The following is a 20,730-nucleotide window of genomic DNA, read 5'->3' as shown; positions in this document are numbered from 1 at the left end:
ATTAATTTGCCTTCCCAACTGAGGTGGCAAGTGCTTGTAAAGATTTGAACTGCGAGTGAGATTGGAAGTGTGCATAAATGTATGTGTTTGCGAGAAGAGAGATGAAAGTGACAGGATAAGAGTATGCAAGACTAAAGGATGGTTTATGTGCAGTAGTAACTCTTAAAGAGGATGGAAGAGTAATGCGAGAGAACGTGTAAAGGGGAAGATAAGAAATCATTGTGTGTTTGAGGGTGAGTGAATGTGGAAGAGTGAGAGAGAGAGAGAGAGAGAGAGAGAGAGAGAGAGAGAGAGAGCGAGAGGGAGGGAGGGAGGAGAGGTTCCCTAAGAATTAATGCTTGAGCATTAAATGAATGATAGAGGACGAGATTGCAACAGAGGTGTTAAGCATGTATCCATCTCTAGTGTTATCTGAGTATGCTCCAATTGGGTACAAGGAATGCTACATGCCAAGGGAAAACAGAGGGCGAACAACAAAAAGCCTGGCGAACTCCGCAGAAGCTTTTTATAGACATATGGAGCAGTAATAAACCCAAATGGCATTCAAACCTGGACTGAAGCCAGAAAAGCCATAAGGTGCTACTGAAAGAAAGCTACTGAAATTCTACATGATTTCAGTGATGGGTGATCTGAACTGGATGTCCAGAACTCTCCTTCTCTCAGAGTGATGGGATCTATCAGGATCGTTTTTAGAGAAGGAATTTTTGTCTCGTCCTCTCAGGTGTCATACAGTATGCGTTCGTTTTCTGCCAGCTCTCTACTGGATTGCCAATGTGACTTTCTCTTACTATACTCAGCCCAATTACTGGATATATTTTTTTTTCAAGTCAAATACTGATGGCTCTTTTACTGATAATGATTGCTCTTCAATGAAAAATATACTTTATGGTATAAGATTTTGAATAAATGCAGTTATTTGCAGAGAACTTATGAAAAGACTGACAGATATCCCACATAAGGCGATGGATTGAAATCTCGGTGGGACTGGGACACCAAGAAACTCTCAAATTAGAAGCTCAAAGGGGAGTTTTACTTATTTATCTTCTGTCTGCTTTAAAGACAAAGGTTCTTTCATGTTAAAAATGTAAACAATTGATTAAATTTTAATATTGCACAGAATAGATCAAAGCATCATTGAGAACAGATTTTGTTGGAGTATGTCTGCTGAAGATTTTCTATTTTGTTGATGCCTTCTTCCTTTTTGAAAGTTTTTCCTTTGAATTTTGAGATACTAGATGTTCTTAGACTGAATGATTTTGAAAGTTTTGAGTTTCATACATCAGAAGTTCCCCGAACAACAATTTTTAAGATGTTCAGACCTGAGAATAGGTCTCTCATTCATATAGGACCAGAAATCACTGTGGGGGTCTTCAGACATGAAGCCCGGAGTCCGGTCCCCTCCTCCTGGCTGCCGCTGCTGCTGTCGTCCCCCTTTGAAGGATGTTTCACTGCGCACTGCTAGGACCCCTTGATCTGAGCCAGAACCCTGACCGGAGAGCAGAGATCCGCAGGCACATTAAGATGGTCATGGAGCAGCTGGAAGAAGTTCTAACCGAGCTCAAGGATGTGGCGAAAGACCTCCGGGAGGTAAAGGACACTCTTTAAGGCTGTTTTGAATTTTAAAGGGATAGATAAGTCAGGACCACTTCAGTCAAATGAATACTAACTTGAATACTGAATTAATACTTTATTGATTGTACACAATTTAAGCATCTTTTGGTGTTGGCAGTATGGTCCTGCTCTGGGCAAACTCCCTGGTCATCCAGGACAGCGAAGAGCAGGGATGGCAACGAATGAATTCTTGAATTCTCAGCATTATCGGGCAAATGTCTCCTACAGTCAGAACTACCAGGACCGTGGGAAGATGATTTAAGTTGGGGGAGCTGCAGTGGGAGGTGCATTTTTACGTGTGCATTTGTTTTTAAGGGCCACACATGGAAATGGCACAGACAAATAGACTTTACTTAAAGGGATAGTTCAACCAAAAATGAAAATTCTCTAATCATTTACTCACCCTCATGCAATCTCAGATGTGTATGAGTTCCTTTCATCTGCAGAACACAAATAAAGATTTTTAGAAGAATATTTAAGCTCTGTAGGTCCTCACAATGCAAGTAAATGGTGACGAGATCTGAAAAGGTCCAAAAAGTACATAAAGGCAGCATAAAAGTAATCCATAAAACTCCAGTGGTTAAATCCATGCCATGTCTTCTGAAGTGATATGATGTGTGGGTGAGAAACAGATCAATATTTTAGTCAATTTTTACTATAAATCTCCACCTTTGACCAGCTCCAACCAGTAGGTGACGATATGCAAGAAGAATGTGAAATGCCAAAAAAAGATAACGAAACAAAAGAAGATGACTGTGGAAGTGAAAGTGGAGATTGATAGTACAAAGGGAAATATTGATTTGTTTCTCACAACACATATTATATTGCTTCAGAAGACATTGATTAAACCACTGGGGTCTTATGGATTACTTTTATGCTGCCTTAATGCACTTATGGAGATTCAAATTTCTGGACACCATTCACTTGCATTGTAAGGACTTAGAGAGCTGAAATTTTCTACTAAAAATATTTGTTTGTGTTCTGCAGTAGAAATAAAGCCATACAAATCTGGGATGGAATACTTTAATACACTGTGTAAAAAACAATTTTTAAAGAGTTTGGGCAGGTTATAGTAACATATGCTACTATAATACTGTAACAATCACTGTTTATGAACATGAGCAAGTGTAAACATACTACAGTAACTATAGTTTAACCATAGCATTTAGTTAAACAATAGTTACCACACAATTAACCATGGTTACTACTACAATAATCCTTTTTCATAGACTGTGATGCGTTTTATCCTTATTTATCAGTGTAAATCTAGAAAACTTTTAATATGATCAAAATTGAGTGTAAGTTCATAACATTATTCTTTGTGTAATATTACGCCCGTTTCACACATCCTCCGTGTGCGGTGCGTGTGCGGTGCAGGAGCAGCACGCGCTATAGTGCTTTCACATATGCTGCGTTTGCAGTGCGCTACTGATCCGCAGTTACTGTGTGCCACAAAATAAAAAAATGAGTAAGTAATTTTGATTTTAAATTCAAACGTTAACTTTGACATTGTTTAAGTCATTGAAACAGTATGAAAATAATTTTTAATCATTGTGATTCTTTGTTTTACATGTAGTTCGAGTTGTTGACAGAAGAAAAGCTATCTCGTTATATCTGTTGCTAAGAAGGAGAAGAATGAGACGCATTTGGGTTCACTCTGTCTTTATTTAGGGTAAAAAAAAATCATATATGATGGCATTTTGCAACTTTTGGGACTATAATTATACTTTTTTGTTTTTCTTGACTCTGTAATTTAGTAACTGTTGAACACATTAACTGAAATTATGCGTATATGATGAAATTATTACAGTTTCTTGTCAATCTATGTCTATTTTAATGTGAACAATGCGCTGCCACTTTAATTCAGTGCGGTGCAGCACAGCAAAAATAGACTCGGTCCGTAAACCATCACTGCACTGCTGTATACACACCACAACTGGAACGGATCGACGGACTGCATCCGCGTGCAGTGTAAAAGCTCTAACCTGTTAACATGGGTACGGAACAAAATACGCACCGCATGACGCACTGCAAACGGAGTATGTGTGAAACGGGCGTTACCCTGGAATTAGTTTCAAAAACAGAATTAACACAGCTGCGAGGGGGTTTCTAATACAGCTGCTGAGAGAGTGACAGTAAATTTGGCATCTTCTTCCATCTGTCTTAATCTACCGCTCTCTATTTTATTCCTCTTCTGGAAAATCATTCAAACGTAATAGTGGATTTTTTGTTCTTGGAGAAAATGGGAAAGTGAAAATAATATTTGCAGTGATCTTCCATTCACTCCCATTCAACGCTGTCATAGTTTACCCTGCAAACGTTTACTTCTGCTTTCCAAAACCCGGAGTGTGAAAAAGGTCTATATTACTTTAGTAAAACCATGGTTAACTATATTTTTGAATGACTTAATAACAAAATTTACACACAATTATAAGAAATAAGAAATGTCTCCATTAGGTATGTCATTATTTTAGGTTACGTTGACACGACAACGATGTACTAAAAATGGAAACGTTTTTCCTTTGCGTTTTTGAAAATTTTAGCATACAGACAACAACGTGTTCAAAACGATTCCCGTTCACATGGATCAGTGAAAACAACTAAAAACGCAGTATTATGCATGCCAGGCCAGTAGTTGGCAATGTCACTTTGTAAAGAAACACTATGTGCCTGCGCACATAAGCATTCTTCCACAGAGTGGTGAATACAACAATGAAGATGGTGAAAGCATCTAATAATTTTGTCTGGAATGACGATGAGGTTGCATTATTACTACAATTACTTTGCTGGAGAAGCATCAATAAACTAAAAATCTTGAGCAGAACAAACACAGTCCTGTTGTCCGCCATTGTAGTCTTGAATGTCTCGCGTGTTGTTTTGAAGAACTACCTTGCATGCCTAGTAATATGCGTGCGCATGATGTCATCTTTTTCACAAATTTGCGTTTTTTTATGTTTACACGGAGATGATAACGGCATTGTTTTCAAAAACTTGCACTTTGAAACCCATTTTCAAAAGTTTGCGTTTTCAGGCCCCAAAACGCTGTTGTCATGTAAACGAACAGCCAAAACGGATAAAAAGTTTTCCGTTTTTAGTTGAAAACATTGTTGTGTAAATGCCCCCCTAGTGTGAATTTCCTAGCCTATCAGTTTACTGTTAAATGGTACTGACAACTGTTAATATTAAACAGTATTAAACAACTGTTAATATTCGACAGCTCATAATAAACACATTACCATAAGATGTGCGGCTAGGTGCTCCAATAGTTTCCAATACCATTGACCATGATTCTTGCCGTTGAAAAATATTTATAAATGATTATTACAGTATTCAGTGTTGTAAATAATTTCTCAAGACATGCATGCAATTTTAAGGAAAACATATCCAAAATTAAGACAGAAAGAAAGAACAACCATTATCTCACGGCCTTGAGAACTACTGTTATAGCGGAGCAACAAATTGGAGAAAATCTTGTTGAGCAAACTATTTGGCTACCTGAATGATAAATCCAGTTTAATTGCAGAGGCATTGAAGGTATTTCTATTGCCCCCTTGAGTACCCAAGTTTGTTATCGCCACAGTATTGCAAAAACAAATTAAGGCTAGAGTGTACTTCCTTTTTCCCTGTGTCATTTCATCTTGTCTACGATCAAGCATTCAGGCTTTCAAAGTATACTTTTCTGATCGCTAGCCTGGATGCTTTCGACACATGCTCGCTAGGAATGCTTTGTTATGCTTTGTTAGTTCAGTCAATGGGAGGAGCAAGTGCAAATTGTGGCACAGCCACAGGTTTGACTGTCCGTGTGTCTAGAAAAACTGGGTGATGACAAAATTTATGCCATGTGCACTGTGCGTGGGGCATAGCGGAAAGTAAACCGGAGTATACTTTGGCCTGAAAGTATGTACATTGACATAGTATTCGCAGTTGTGTTTGCGCACTTGCGTAGAGTACTTTCTGATCTTAAAGCTACAACTAAATGATTGCTAACCATATATGCACAAACCAGTAGACACAAACACAATGTGTACAGCTTATATACAGACACACACAAGGTCACAAGCAATGTCCCAATGATACGTCAACACAGGGACTGTTCATTAGACAGCTTGTCACCCAAACAGTAACCGACAGATAAATTAACAAGGGGAAAGACTTGCAGGATAACACCCGCCTACATACGCCGTGACATCCCACACAAGCAAGATGTCATCTGTGATGCCTAATTATCAGCCGGCGAATCAGACAATGAGCCGACATGCACAGAAGCATCACAAAATCCAATTTTCTTATCTTCTCACCTGTCAATGTCTTGTCTCTTTTGTGGTTATCACCCTTTGTGTTGGGAGGCAGCTTTCAGTCTTATGTGAGAGGACATTTACTTAATTAATCTCTCGCCTCATTACTGTCCCCGAGTCTATGAGTGTCCTGCACTGGCATTTGTCTTTTCATCTCTGTCACAGCTCCTCTGGAGTTGTCTCGTTTGTCTCCTTGGCCAAGTTTAGGCATTACCGTTAGCTCTACCACTCTTGCCTGAGTTAACACCTCCATCTGTCAATCAAGCCTTGCAGCAGAGCCTTATTGTTACTACTGACATCTTGTTATGGTTATTAGTTTTGCCACACGCTCATCTGTCTTTCGGCTGTCTCACATTCGCTGGACTACAGTTGGACATTTGTCACGATTCCCAAATTATTTGCTGCCTGTGTGTGTATCCATTACACTTCTTATTGTATAGGCCCTTCTCAAATAATTGTAATCAATATAGGGTATAATTACAAAAGATATCAATTATTTTAACATGAAACACTATTTTAGCTATCCAAACCTGTACAGTATGAATCATGGGGGTACGCACAGAAATCTACCTTATACAACCTTTTATCTATGGGGGTACGGGGGCATGCTTTGTTACAAAAACAACACCAAAGCATAACATTCTGATTCAGCATAAAAGCTTTTTTATTTTATTTTATTGAGTATGAGTAGCATTCATGTAACTATTGGCTAAAGCATTTCTTCCAGTAACCGTTCAGACAGATGCGTTTTCGCGCTAAAAAGCAAAACGCACCACAAAGAATAGAGCAGAACGAAAGTGTCTCGAGACGCATTTTTATCAATTGACTTTTTACCCAAGCGTCTAAAAATACAGCGTTCCCTTGAGAGATCCTGAAAACACAATGAAACGTGATGCTGATCTAGCTAATGTTTACATGGAAAACGATTGAAAAACAGCCTGAGCGGATGCACATTCCGTTTGAACAGCCCCTTGTTCACGTGACACAGCACTAGCTGAAGTTTCTCAAAGTTACCTCTCAAAAAGACAGACATTTGTTTCAGTTGATTGCTGGTACATTTCCACTGTATTCAGCGCTGTTTGTTCTCTGTATTAGTAAATATCCCGATGCTGTTTTACTGTGTGAGAAACCGCTCCAAATGATTCAGTGAGAGAGCACTGAACGAATTGTATTGAATCACGAATCGATTCAGACAGTTTTGCGAGCCTGTTTGGCCAGTTCACTGAAAAGAACCGACTCAAAGGAGTTATTCATTCACAAATTGGTCATTAGTTCTTTTAAACAGCCACAGTACACACTTCATGATTGTTGAAATATTCTGATAAATATTTCAGCCGAAGCGCTCATGATACGCACAGTCCTACCGTACAGCTGCAGAAACCACTGGTGTAAATAACATTGTTGGGGAAGCTACTGTAAAATGAAAGGCTTACTAACTGTTAATGGGAATAGCAAAAAGCTACCAAACTGACTCCACAAGTATTTTGAAATGATAAGATATTAAAACCGTCAATCTATCCTTCTGATAAAGTAGTCAGCTACACCACAAGTTACTAACAAAAGTGAACTTACTACTTCACATTTAAAGGATTTTTTCTGGGGTAATTACAAGATAATGTTTATTGACAGTTTGGGATAATTTCTCAGTTTTTAAAAACAGGTTTACAGTCAGGGGCGGAGCCAGGTGTTTTTCACAGGGGTGGCTGGGCAGGGGCGGCCAGCGATCAGTCTGTGGTGGCACAGAAATTTTCGGGCAGTACATGTTAAGTCTTGTGCTCAAAAATGGCAATTGTGAGTGGGGTGGCCAGGCTTCAGTCCATGATGGCCACGTCCACCCCTGGCCACCATCTAGCTCCGCCACTGTTTATAGTATTGCTTTATGGGGCAAAGCACTGCACTGGGATAAATGTTAAAATACAAATTGGGAACAGATTGCTGACCAGGGCCCCCTGGTGGCTTGGGGGCTCTAAGCGGCTGCTTATATCACTTATATATCAATTCCCTGTGCCTAGAAACGACCCTGACTAAAAGGATAATATACTGTAGACAATTGTACAGCTAAAATAAAGAATATTTTTGTATAGAGAAATTAATGTAAGCACTGACATAAATACAAGTTGCACATTTCTGTTTACTATAACTGTTAAACAATAACGTGACAAAACTGGTTGGAAAAAGCTCATTACTGTACACTATTTTGACAAAATCTAGCTCCCCACAACACTGCTAAAAAGTAATGGTGATGTTTGTTAATTAAATATTATTATTTTCAGGGCAAATACTGAGTATGTCAGCAATACATAATGCATAATACATGAGGATAGAAACTTGTTGATGTTTTGCCCAAGATGTTTTGAAATCTCCAGTTAGACTGCAGGTTAAAATCACTTGCTAAAGGATCCAGGAGGGTGGTGATGTGTCTGTATCTTAATGCTTTAAATCAGATTTCCTCCTAGAAAAGTTTATGTTGGTCAGATTCTTTTTCAGACTCACTTTGTTCCTATAATACTCTCTATTTAAAGCCTTCTGGGAGGGTTTGGCAATTATTAGACTTCAAGGCCCTGGGTTCTGCAAGGAAGACAAATTGGAAAAACTTTTAGAATGGTGTGGGATTCGCTGCACCATTCACATGATTAGATTTAGATTGTAGATCAGAACATTACATAATTGGTCTTTCAAACTTTTGTGTTTCAATACCAGATACAGCATGGATACATTTAATGGGATTTATTAATAATAGACGTTCTGTTATAGATCATTTCTGTAACTTCTGTTATGTAAGGAATAATGAAGAGCTAGCAAAATAAAATAAAATAATTCCCAACAAAGTTTCAGGACTTTAGATTACCCTGAAGGGATTTGTTTAGCAATAACGAGTGGCTGACTGTTAATTATTCTGTTTATTACACTGACATGCCACATAAATAAATAAATGGACATGAAATATTAATTTGCCCTGAAAATTATGTTATTATGCAAGAAGAAAGGAACTGCAGAATCTCTTGAATCAACTGAATTGCACAATTGTTTGAGTTGGTGTTAATTTGGCAAAAATGACCGTCTGACTGCTCATTATCCAGCTTATACAAGACTGCTAACCAAATAAATAAATAAATTAACATTAAACATTGTTTCACTGAATGTGAAAAAAATATAATTCTCATTACTGGAATTCAAAATAATAATAGTGTTTTTTTTAGGGGCAAAATATTCACCCCTGTGGCAGTTTTACTTAAGATCTAGTTTCTTCTAGTTTTGCCAATGACACTTGTTTTTTTAAAATGTTTTTATTTTACCAAAATCACTACTAATAACACATTTATAGACTGAATGATATGGTTGATATGTTTACATAAGTTTACAGTGAGAATAAGTGTCCAACACACATCAGGAGCACTACCCTGATAGTACCACGTGTCACACCAGATGTTGATGTCTTTAAATATGGAAAACACAGAATGTTTGCTCATTTGCAATACGTCTATAAGATGTGTGATAATAATAATGTCTCAGAAGTCAATCAAATATTCAGCGGATATTTTTGAGATGTTTATGATTTAGAATGTATGTAAATCTGATCTTTTTAAGATGTTTAGCAGATGTTAATAAGATTGTAATGCTTTTCAGATGAAAATATCTAAAACAGACATCACTGAGATGTACCTGGGCTATCTGGGTAGCTATTATTATTATTATATTTTGCAGTAACTGCTAGGGAGTTTCCAAATGTCAGCATTTTTTTATTAATTTTTTTGCAAGGTGAGCAAGTCTCTTTCTTGTCTCATACCACCCTCCAAAATATATAAATTTTATCAGGTGGACTCACTGCCCTGTCGAGCAGCACTCTGATATCTGATCAGTGAGTATGTGCATGGAAGGAATGCATTAAACATGAAGTATCTGGAAGAACAGCACAGGGCACAGGACCACGTGAGACAGGATCCTTTCGGTGGAATGTCTCTCATAACTCTATCTCTGAGCACAGTGTTTATCATACTTGGCTGCATTTGAATAAATTCACAAATACAGTTTGAAATGTTTGTGCAGTCCTTGCTCATCTGCATTGGGGAAAAAGTTAGTGAAATTATGTTATAATTAGACAGTGTTTTTAAAGTGAATGTTAGATGGATACTTTAACCCTCCTATGGTATTCGGTCATTTTTGACCGAAATACATTTTCCTCATTTAATAAAAAATTCCTTTATCTTAGAAGTACAAGACTTGGTGACTTTTCCTCCATTTGCCATCTGAACATGCAAAAAAAAAAAAAAAATACTTCTCTTTGTAATGCCATGGACAGGTTTGATCGCAAGCATAATGCACTGCAAAAACTGACACTTCAAATCAATTTAAAATGCTAAACTTTGACAAATAATAGTTTGATAATGTCTAAATATATATCCAAATGCATATCTTGTTCTAAAATATAAAATTAAGTTATAACAAGCCATCAGACTACAGAGTAAGTCTATCTACTGGTTGTTACTTCACATGTAAATAAGATCAAAATAGAATAAAAACCCAAAAGAAATGCACAATTTTATTGTTCTTACTTCAGGGAAGAAGTGGTATTATCATTATCATCATCATAAAAAAAGGTTACACATCTGACCCTTCCAGTCAAAAATGACCACGAATACCAAAGTGAGGTGCCTTTTATCAATAACATAGGAGGGTTAATGAGTAAAACGTATCTCCCTAACCTTACATTTTAACCTAAACCTAACCAAATGCGTCCTAAAAGATAAATGATAAGTGAACAAAACAGACAATCTCACCCTAAATCAACACCTAACCAGGAATATTTTATTACCTCAGTTTGCTTGGTTCTAAAGCTACACCACTATTCGTTGGGAAAAGTAGCTTGTAACTGGAAAAACTACTCACTACACTAGAGCTGAGCTATTGTCACATTAGTTACTGTAATTTGGTAGTGTTGCTACTTTTAGTTAGTTACCCCCTACATTACTCACAACAGAACAACTTCTGAAATTGTGCATTTGGCACCAACAAAGCATTGAGCTCATCAGAATCAAAGGCACTGAATAACAGAAATAGCCATCGTCAATAACTTACATTTTAATTCAAAGGCAGTTCTTTTATCTTCACAATTCAAAGGATTTAAACAAATAAATCATAAGTGCATCATAAATAACGTATTGAGCTGAGTAATATTGAAAAGATGCTCTTAATGAACCACAGAGGATAGCCATGTGTTGGGGAAAGGATTTAAATCTTTGCAGCAACTGCGTCATACTTCCCCATATATGCTCATCACACACATATCATATTTAAATTCTGACAGACAGACTTTTTGATCAAAGAGGCCTCCTCTGTATGATCGTTCCTTCTGTGCTTGGTTTTTTGCCTCTATTGTGTGGAATATTGATTAGCGTATGGTTGAGATTTTGAGTATGGTTGAGAAGTTGCAGATACTGGAACAGCGGGAGGACAACTTAACTTCAGCACAAATAGATATGAAATATTGTGATGCCAGTGGATGCAAGGAAAATAGCAGTGTTGGGGAGTAGCTAACAACATGTAGCGATGCTACTAACTTAACTACATTTTTCAGTAGCTTGACAGTAGTTCAGCTGCTTTTAAAACAGAGAAGCTTTTCCAGTAGCAAAATACTTTTTCCAGCAAGTAGTGATGTAGCATGACCAAACGCTACATCATGATGGTCCGATTATAACTAATAGCCTTCCTTATTGCATGGAAGCCAAACTTTTACCAGCAAAATGTCAGACGATCTGGCAGCATATTTCTGTCTGCTGATCTGAATCAGACAGCATCGTCTTCTTCTTTTGTAATGGCAGATCAAAAACAAAACTAGTGAATTACCGTAATCTACTGAGAGCTTATTACAGCTCACTTGGATAAGAAGAGATTGTCCAATAGTAATATAAAGCAAGCAACCACAGTTTGTTTACCTGTACAAGATGTACACGGGCAGGTAAATCTGAAAATTATAAAAGAACACCATTTTATACTTCTATGAAACAGATCATGCTTCAGACACTTTGTTCTTAATAGATCACACAACAGCATATTTACATTTATTATATAAATAAAATAATTCAAAAATATATTATTGCCTTTTGAGGGATTTTGTTTCTGTTTTAAATATGTTTATTTCACTTCTCATCATCTGTGCATTATTGGGAGCAGCGAGTGAATTATAATTATAATTTTCATAATAATTATTATCATGCAGAACTATTGGATTTCTCCATTTCTTAGCATTTAATTAACTATTATTTTCATGTAAATTAAATAAAATGATTGGTAAAAAGAAATCATTTATGGGTTGTATTATTATGCAACAATCTAGGATGACCATCCGTCTACTTTTTTTGGACCTGAACAAAGTGAACAAATATATGTAGAGCAACATCTGTATGTGACCTGTAAAGCTGGCACTTGTATGTCAATGGCAAAAAAGTCAGAAAATACAATGAGCATGAACCCAGGTGAGGGGAAAAACAAGCCCTAAGTCTTTATTCACATATTATCACTAAATATTATGTGACAAGAACAAAAAATGCCAGCCAAAGGAGAGTTTGATCTTGATCTTTAGGGAAGTAGTATACAAGTATAGTATCAAAAATATTTTTTAATGGCCATTATTAACTGTATTAATGTTACTATTCATTAAATATATTAAATACATTTAATTAAACAAATTAAATGTATTTAATTAATACATTAATAAATGTCATTAGTGTAAATTTTGTTATTAATATTATTGGATTGATAGTAATATAATAAAACATATTGCCTCATTAAGTGGCTTCAATGTAGCTAGCTACTTTTTGATAGTAACTTGTAGTGTAGCAAACTACTTTTTCAAAAGAGTACCTTGACTGTAGCTTAACTACTTAAAATTATGAGTAGTTTGTTGCTTGTCAAACTACAGTTTCAAAGTAGCTTCCCCAACACTGGAAAATAGATGGAAGGATAAAGATGGAAAGGAGAAATATATTTATTATTAATTTATGGCTTATGCACAGAAACATACAGACCATATCAAAATACAAACATTTATATAGTAAAAACTATGGAATATCATGTGAGTGGTGCTTGCCTGTGCAAAAGTTGCCTCCTATATGTTTTGGTGTTGTGGCTTGTGGCTATGGCAGAAGGGCCTTGGTAAGAGAGGTGACCAAGAACCTGATAGTCACTCTGGTTGAGCTCCAGAGATCATGTGTGGAGATGGGAGAATCTTGCATAAGTACAACCATCACTGCAACACTCCAACGATCTGGGCTTTTTGGCAGAGTGGCCAGACGGATGCCACTCGTCAGTGCAAGACAAATAAAGCACCTAAAGGACTCGGACTGTGAGAAAAAAGATTCCCTGGTCTGATGAAACGAAGATTGAACTGTATGGCCTCAGTTCCAAGCATCATGTCTAGAGGAAATCAGGTCCAACTCATCACCTGCACAAACCATCCCAACGGCGAAGCATGGTGGTGGTAGCATCATTCTGTGGGGGTGTTTTTCAGTGGCAGGGACTGGGGGACTAGTCAGGGTTGAAGGAAAGCTGAACGCAGCAAATGTGTTCAGCCTTCCAACAGGACAATGACCCTAAGCATACAGCCAAGACAACGCAAGAGTGGCTTAGTGACAACTCTGTGAATGTCCTTGAGTGGCCCAGCCAGAGCCCAGAATTGAACCCATTCGAACATCTGTGGAGAGACCTGAAAATGGCTGTTCACTGATGGTCCCCATCAAACCTGACAGAGCTTGAGAGGATCTGCAGAGAAGAATGGCAGAAAATCCCCAAATCCAGGTGTGCAAAGCTTGTCACATCATACCTAAAAGACTTGAGGCTGTAATCGCTGCCAAAGGTGCTTCAGGTTCTGTATGCTAATGTCAAACTCTTACTTAGAGTTTGGGAAACGTTTAATGTTACTTGAATCGGTGCGATTTTAGTGTATTTCTATCTTTAAACTGTGGAAGGCTTTGTTTCTAAAATGTTAATAAAGCATTATATTGTGACATATTGTTTTCTTTTTCTTTCCTATTGTCGGTCTATGTACATATCCATCAGACGGATGCCCTTGGCAAATCTCACTGGTTTTCAGAAACATAAACATTGCATTTTTAGGAAGCTGTGTCCAGTTAAAAGTAGATGACACTTTAAAAATTATTTTACTGCATTCTGTTGTGCTTCGTGCAGCTGTTAAGAATGCGTCCTGTGTGACTGGCTTTCACTGTTGCCGCACTGACTGCCTGTAAAAAAACAAAGTGGCATACATTTCAAGCTGGAATTGCTCAGATAGTAGGAAAATATGTACTTTAATTACAGAATTTATGTACAGCTCTTGAAACATGCGTTAATTTTTTAACACATCATTTAAAACAAAATACATAATTAATCACTAAATTAACTTAAATCGTCAGTCAGTTGTAAAGAACCATTGAACTACCTTTATTTCTTCACAGTTTCTCAATTTTTATTATATATTATTAATATCTTAAAACTCATTTATTGTTATAAGGGCCTTTTCATATGTTTATTTGACTTTCTTTCCACTCAGGTTGTGGCTCAGATTGACAAAATGACATCTGATATTGACCTTGACCTAGAAGATGACCTGTCCATGGTGTGCTGCAGTGAGGATCATGGGAGATCATTGGGTGACCTCTTCCATACTGAGACATTATCCAGCAACCATGACCTCAGCTGTTTTTGTCACAATCCTCTGCTTGACAAAGTCCGGAAACCAACCACAGCTAAGAATCGAGAATTAGACCTCTTCCGACGAAGCTGTGGAGACCTACCTGCCCTGAATGGACCATTAAGGGCATCAAACAGTCCAAAAGCCTCCTGGCTCTTTGGATCTGGGAGATCAATCCAATACTATGATAAGTCGTACCATGCATTATGCTGTGATGATGATTATAATGAAGATAGAGGTGGTTTGAGATCATCAAGGCTTTCGTCCACCGATTCTGTGTTTTCATCATCACCTACACGGTTTCTGACACCAAGATCCACTCGCAAGACTTATTCTAGTCCGGACTCAAAGAAAATAGCCCTTCGTAGTTGCAGTACCCAAACTGTTTCAGATAAAAGCACACAAACACATTTTCCTTACATTCCAGCCAAGCAAAGGTCTTCAAGTGACAATAAATACTAAACCTTCTGCAAGCATCCCACATTTTTTTTGTTTTAAATCACTGGTTCTCAACTGGTTTTGCTTTGGGATACTTCAGTTCCCAACTCAGTACCATTGTTTATTTTACAATAGCGAAAAGTCCTTAAAATCAAACATCGAAATGTATTAATTGATTGGCCTAGTACACACAACATTTGACATCAACAACAAAAGATATGCTAAGTGTTGATATACCAATTCTTTGCTATCCTAACAATGCACGATTATTTGCATTTAACAATTTTTTTTCCTACCGTCCTTGACCCTATTAAAGCAGACCTGTGATCCATTTTTGGGTCGCTACCCACCAGTTGGGATCCAATATTTTAAATGATTTTAAACTGTGCAATCTGTATTTATGAAATATTTATGTTGATTCTTATTTTAATGCAATTCCTCATGAATTAATCTCTTTTTGTTGTCATGGAGTTTACAAAGAACAATTTATAGTGTTTCGATTCATTATGAGGCATTATGTCAATATTAAAATAATCATGTATGTCCACAGATCATTAACATCATTCCAGGCCCCTTAACAAGTGAGAATTGTTTCAGTCACTCCCACAGTGCGCAGTAACTAGATACAGTTAAATTAAGCGGGTGGTACACTTCCCTAAGGAGTTACTGTAATATAAATAATGTGCTTCAAAATTAGGCTGTTATTTCTGAAAACCCAGTTACATTTTTAATAAACTGATGGATAAACCTATGTAGCAGCCACATAATTCTTTTATAATTTCCCTCTCATCAGGACAGTAATTAAGGAAAGTGTACCAGTGTATTGGATGTATGCTGTAAAACATAACCCTAACAGGGTTTAAAGGTGTTTTTGAGTGAGGACACTCGCTAAATGGAGACAGAATTCATAAATAAATAACTGAACTGGAGCCTGCCTGCCTGCAGGAAATAGAATGAAGTGACAAACAAACTGCCAGTATTTTTTATTTTTGAATCGGAAGTGCTGGAACGCTGTTCCGGACTGTTCCACCCGAATATAAACCTTGACGGTAAACTAGAATACATGGTAAATGACCAAAGTTCAGCCATGCAACATTTGGTGCATGACTTGTTATCTGTTAGCTCATCTGACATGACAAGCCAACCAGTTTGCATGGTGTAAGCCAATTGGTTCTCTGACTTGTTATCAGGTAGCCAATTATCTGGCGTCTTTCTCTTTGTCTAAAATTAAAATGGATCAGTTCTGCAACTGGTTTCTCTGCAGCGCACTGCAAGAGTTTTTTTCTCTGACAACTACTTCACACTCAGGTGGTATGCTGGGAGTTTTCTTCTATCAGCTTGCACGGTATGGTCTGCTTTGGCCATGACACATAGATTCGCGTCTTAATAAGATAAGCATTGGCAGGCTTATAGGCATTAGGTTATTAGATGAAATATATCCACACATATTGAGCTGCACGCGGACAGTACTTGTAGACTGTGCGTATGACAAAATTTACATCACGCGCACTGTGCACAAGACATAGCAGCACGCGGACAACCGAAGTAAGTGTTGACCTTTAGGGGCCATTCTGACCATTCTTGGTCTAGCATGTTCAAAAAAGATAGACACAGCACAACAAATAGAACAGAACACAGTTGTTTTGAAACGTGTTTTTAAAAGTAGAAGCTAACAGGGAACATTTTCAGAACTGTGGCTAACTTTCACTAAAAATTCTCTCAAAGTTATGAACAAATGTTTTTGCAGTAACGTTAATTGAAGGTTCTTTCGATGTTTTCTGTCATTGATAAACATTCTCAAAACGTTAGCATTACAGCCTTATTCATACACTGTAAGTGGAGCATTCTTTAAAAGTTACTACATTGTAAAAAAAAAATTACATTTTCAAACGTTTTCCAGAACGTTGCTAGAAAAAAAAATTAATATAATAATAATATAAAAAACGTTCTTAAAACATAAAATAAATGGAAGTTTTGAACGTCTCCAGAATTTCACCATCTAATGGGAATGTTAGGAAAACATTTGTAGAACATAACATTGTTAGCTGTAAGCATCTTGAAAATATGGCGCTCCTGCACGAGACGCTGAAAAACGAGGAAGCGCAGTGGTCAAATACGTCCGTCTAGTGCATGTTACATACATAAACAATTCAAAACCAGCACAAAAAGACATTTGGTGTAGCTTTTGACACTGTTTGAAGGGGATTCCAGAAAAATCTGAGGGCACTTCTCGCAAAGAGTAGGGGTGTAACTCCAGTGTCCTGGCCAAATTACCCCATGGGCCCTTATCAATCATGGCCTCCTAATAATCCCTGTCCATGAATTGGCTCTATCACTCTACTCTCTCCTCTCCACCAGTGGCTGGTGTGTGGTGAGTGTATTGGCACACAATGGCTGCCGTCGCATCATCCAGGTGGATGCTGTACACTGGTGGTTGTTGAGGAGAGTCCCCCCCTATACTATGCACAAGTGCTATTAGTGTATAGATAAGCGATATAAATTTAGCATTTATTCATTCATTAATTTACCATCACATGTTAGACCACTTAGAAAAGTAATCATTTGTTCAAATCCCAAAATATAAGGAATAATAATAATTACCTTGACAAACACCACTAACAACTGTAGTACCTGTGGTATTTTGGATGAGATTAGGGTTACCATAGTACATTTTTGTAAGGCGTTTAGTTGAACATGATAATGAATCATTGGCTGATACATTTTCATTTTAAAATGAAAGAGTTTTTTTTTTTTTAAATAAAGAAAGAAACTGTTTTATAAGGACACATTTTTTTTAGCAGAGTCATCATATTAGATGTAATCATATTAGAGTGTTGGAAATGAATTAAGAGGAAAAACTCACTGTCCATAATGACAAAGGCATTATCCATGCTATATCTGAACTAACACTGTGAGTACATTCCTTCAAAAGAACTCACAAGGTCGTAAACGGAGTTCATCTGTCAGTGTGAGTGAAGTCATTTAATTAGAGTCTCAATCATAAAGCATTACCTCAGGCCCATTTCAACTGGAGACAGCTGTTATGCAATCAGCTACAATAAAAAGCCAATAATTGAAACTGCCATTAAGGGACCACACAGTTCTAGTTTATGGGATGCCTTTTCATCCCTTATACAAGCACAGGCCAATAAAACTTTCAACAAAAATAAAAGGGAAGATAGGCTGTGGTCTTAAAGGGGAAGTCCACCCAAAAACTTTGACAATATTTTTGTCATTGTCTACACTTTAAAATGTAAGGTAACCAAAAAGGTCTTCATGTGGAAATATCTAGATTAACTGGTTTTTATTCAATAATAATAATAAAAAATGAATATGACAGAATTGCTCTGACTACATTAGATTACACCCATGAAAATTATTTTAAGGGTCAGATTAGGAAGAAATAGTAAAATAAGGTTACAACTCTGTGAGGCAACAACTACAAATGTTCACATTTCAGAGTGTACTTACCCTTATGCTGCTTGAAACACATTCAGTTTTCACATTTGAGCTATCTAGCTGAATGTCCAAGATGCTCTTTTCCATACAATGAAAGTGGATGGTGACCTGCAGCTTTCAAGCTCTGTAAAGGTAAAAATCATTATAAAAGTACCACAAAAGTTGTTCACATTGTGTACTATATCCCAAGTCTTCTGAAGCCATATAATGCTTTGTGTGAGGAAATGTGACTCTTTATTCAATAAAAATGTGTGTTTCTAAAATCTTGTCCATGTTTTTGTAAGCTCACAATTAATAGCTACTATTTGTAATAATGTAATTTGATGAATCAGCTTGGGAAACAATATCAATCGAGCAAAGAGTGCCGTTGTACTAAATATCAGCACAGCTGTGATTTGGCCATATAGACATGAGGCCACAGGCAGTGTTGAAGAGTAACAAAATATATGTTATGGGATTATGTATTTAAAATAAAAAATATAAGTAACTGTATTCCACTACAGTTACAATTTAAATCATTGGTATTTAGAATACAGTTTTATTCAAAAAGTATGAAAAGTATTTTGATAACTGAAGAGATTACTTTGCATTTTATTGTCATTTGTGTAATTTAATATTTAGTGCTTTCAGATGGAAAACATTTATACATATAAATGATGTGATCTAAAGTGCATTTGAACAGTGGTGAAACACTTTCTTATGATGTGTTACATTCATACGAGCAGACAGAGAAGTACGTTTGAAGTAAGTTTAGAGCAGAAGAAATAGAAATAAACCATGTGTATATTGTCAGATTTACGCTAAGCTAAAATGCTAATTCTAGCCATTTTACATGCACATGTTACCAGACACGATCATATTTTCTTATCAAGAAAACGTTTTATCATAATTTCTTTTTTTCTAGTAAGACCTTTGATATTAGGGCAAAAATAATATTCTTGATAATAATTTTTGTATTGTTTTCCTGTAAAAAAATCTTAATTTGATTGATCTTGTTTTAGAAACAACACTGCATAAGATATTTTTAAGTGTTTCAGAGAATGTATTTTTAACATGTATATTTTGTCTCACTGTACTGGCAGATATTTTAAAGTCAAAACTAGTAAAAAAATCTACCAGTGCTGAAGAAGTAATCCAAAGTTTTTAGAATATGTTACTGACCTTGAGTAATCCAACGGAATACATTACAAATGACATTTTACAGCATTTATTCTGTAATCTGTAGTGGAATACATTTCAAAAGTAACTCTCCCAATCCTGGCCGCAGGCCCTTTCTGCTGATACAGTTTTATAGCATACGTTATTACAATTGTTACACAAAGGCAGTAAACTGAGGAAGATGGTTCTATGTCAAGGACTTCCAACAAGAATCACAACATGCCTGCAATGTGGCTCTGAGCCTAGAACCACTGTGTGTGTGAGTATGCTGGTGAGAATTAGTTTTGTCACAGAACATGGAGCTCCGCTAGACCGTCATTTTTAGAGTGTCGACATCTTTACATTTATACTGGCCAAGTCAAGCTCAACAGTGCAACACTGTTATGGGGGGAAACATTATAGCGATCAATGTTTTTAGGGAAAAATAATGTTCTTGGCACAAAGTACAAGATTATTCACAGTAAACAAAAATGTGCATTCTTGTGTTAATTTGGCAGTTTCTACCCTCATTATTCAAAGGGTTACATTCAAACTTCTGTTCCATTAAACTGGATGTGTAATTATTCAGGTAAATTGATATAAATATATTGACTATAATTTACTTGCTCAGCAATATTCTCTGCAAACTGTTACTCCGCCATGACAGCAGTTGACTTGAAAGAGGAAACTCAACGTTAAAGTAAACAGCTCACACCTTGCGGCAATGTTGAGAATGACACGCATAGTTGCATTGATACATGAATTGCGGTATGAGACATTTTGGAATGCAACAGCGTGTGAAATTGAGCTTGCGTTTTAAGATGCGTCTGTGTTCACGTACTTGCTTAGAGTATGTTTCGACCCTTAGTTAGTAACAATCAATAACTACTGATACTTTACAAGGTTGTTACTACATATTTAGGATTGGGGGTTAAGAAATTTGCCACTGAAACACCCATATTTGTTGACCACTAATCTAAATATTGGGGGATGCATTCCCCTATAGTGGTTCCTCAGTGTCCTTCACTGCCAATAATAATAATAGAAAAAAAAATTGTCCAATTTTTACAGTAACAAATTATCAAAACCTCCTTAAAACGAGGA

The 20,730-nt window shown here is 36.7% G+C and overlaps 1 protein-coding gene across 1 annotated transcript; it reads left to right on the top strand.

The window, feature by feature from the left end:
* Nucleotides 1-480: 480 nt before the first annotated feature.
* On the top strand, nucleotides 481-18,707 carry LOC127638506 (inhibitory synaptic factor 1-like). The gene is made up of 2 exons (XM_052120062.1): nucleotides 481-1,587; nucleotides 14,452-18,707. The coding sequence occupies exons 1-2, from the start codon at nucleotides 1,441-1,443 to the stop codon at nucleotides 15,052-15,054; spliced, it is 750 nt and encodes a 249-aa protein (XP_051976022.1). The 5' UTR covers nucleotides 481-1,440; the 3' UTR covers nucleotides 15,055-18,707.
* Nucleotides 18,708-20,730: the final 2,023 nt, after the last annotated feature.

This window comes from Xyrauchen texanus, chromosome 46, assembly GCF_025860055.1.
Source record: "Xyrauchen texanus isolate HMW12.3.18 chromosome 46, RBS_HiC_50CHRs, whole genome shotgun sequence".
NCBI classification, from domain to species: domain Eukaryota; kingdom Metazoa; phylum Chordata; class Actinopteri; order Cypriniformes; family Catostomidae; genus Xyrauchen; species Xyrauchen texanus.
The sequence above is the reverse complement of the archived record's forward strand: the minus strand, read 5'-3'. Positions and strand labels throughout refer to the sequence as shown.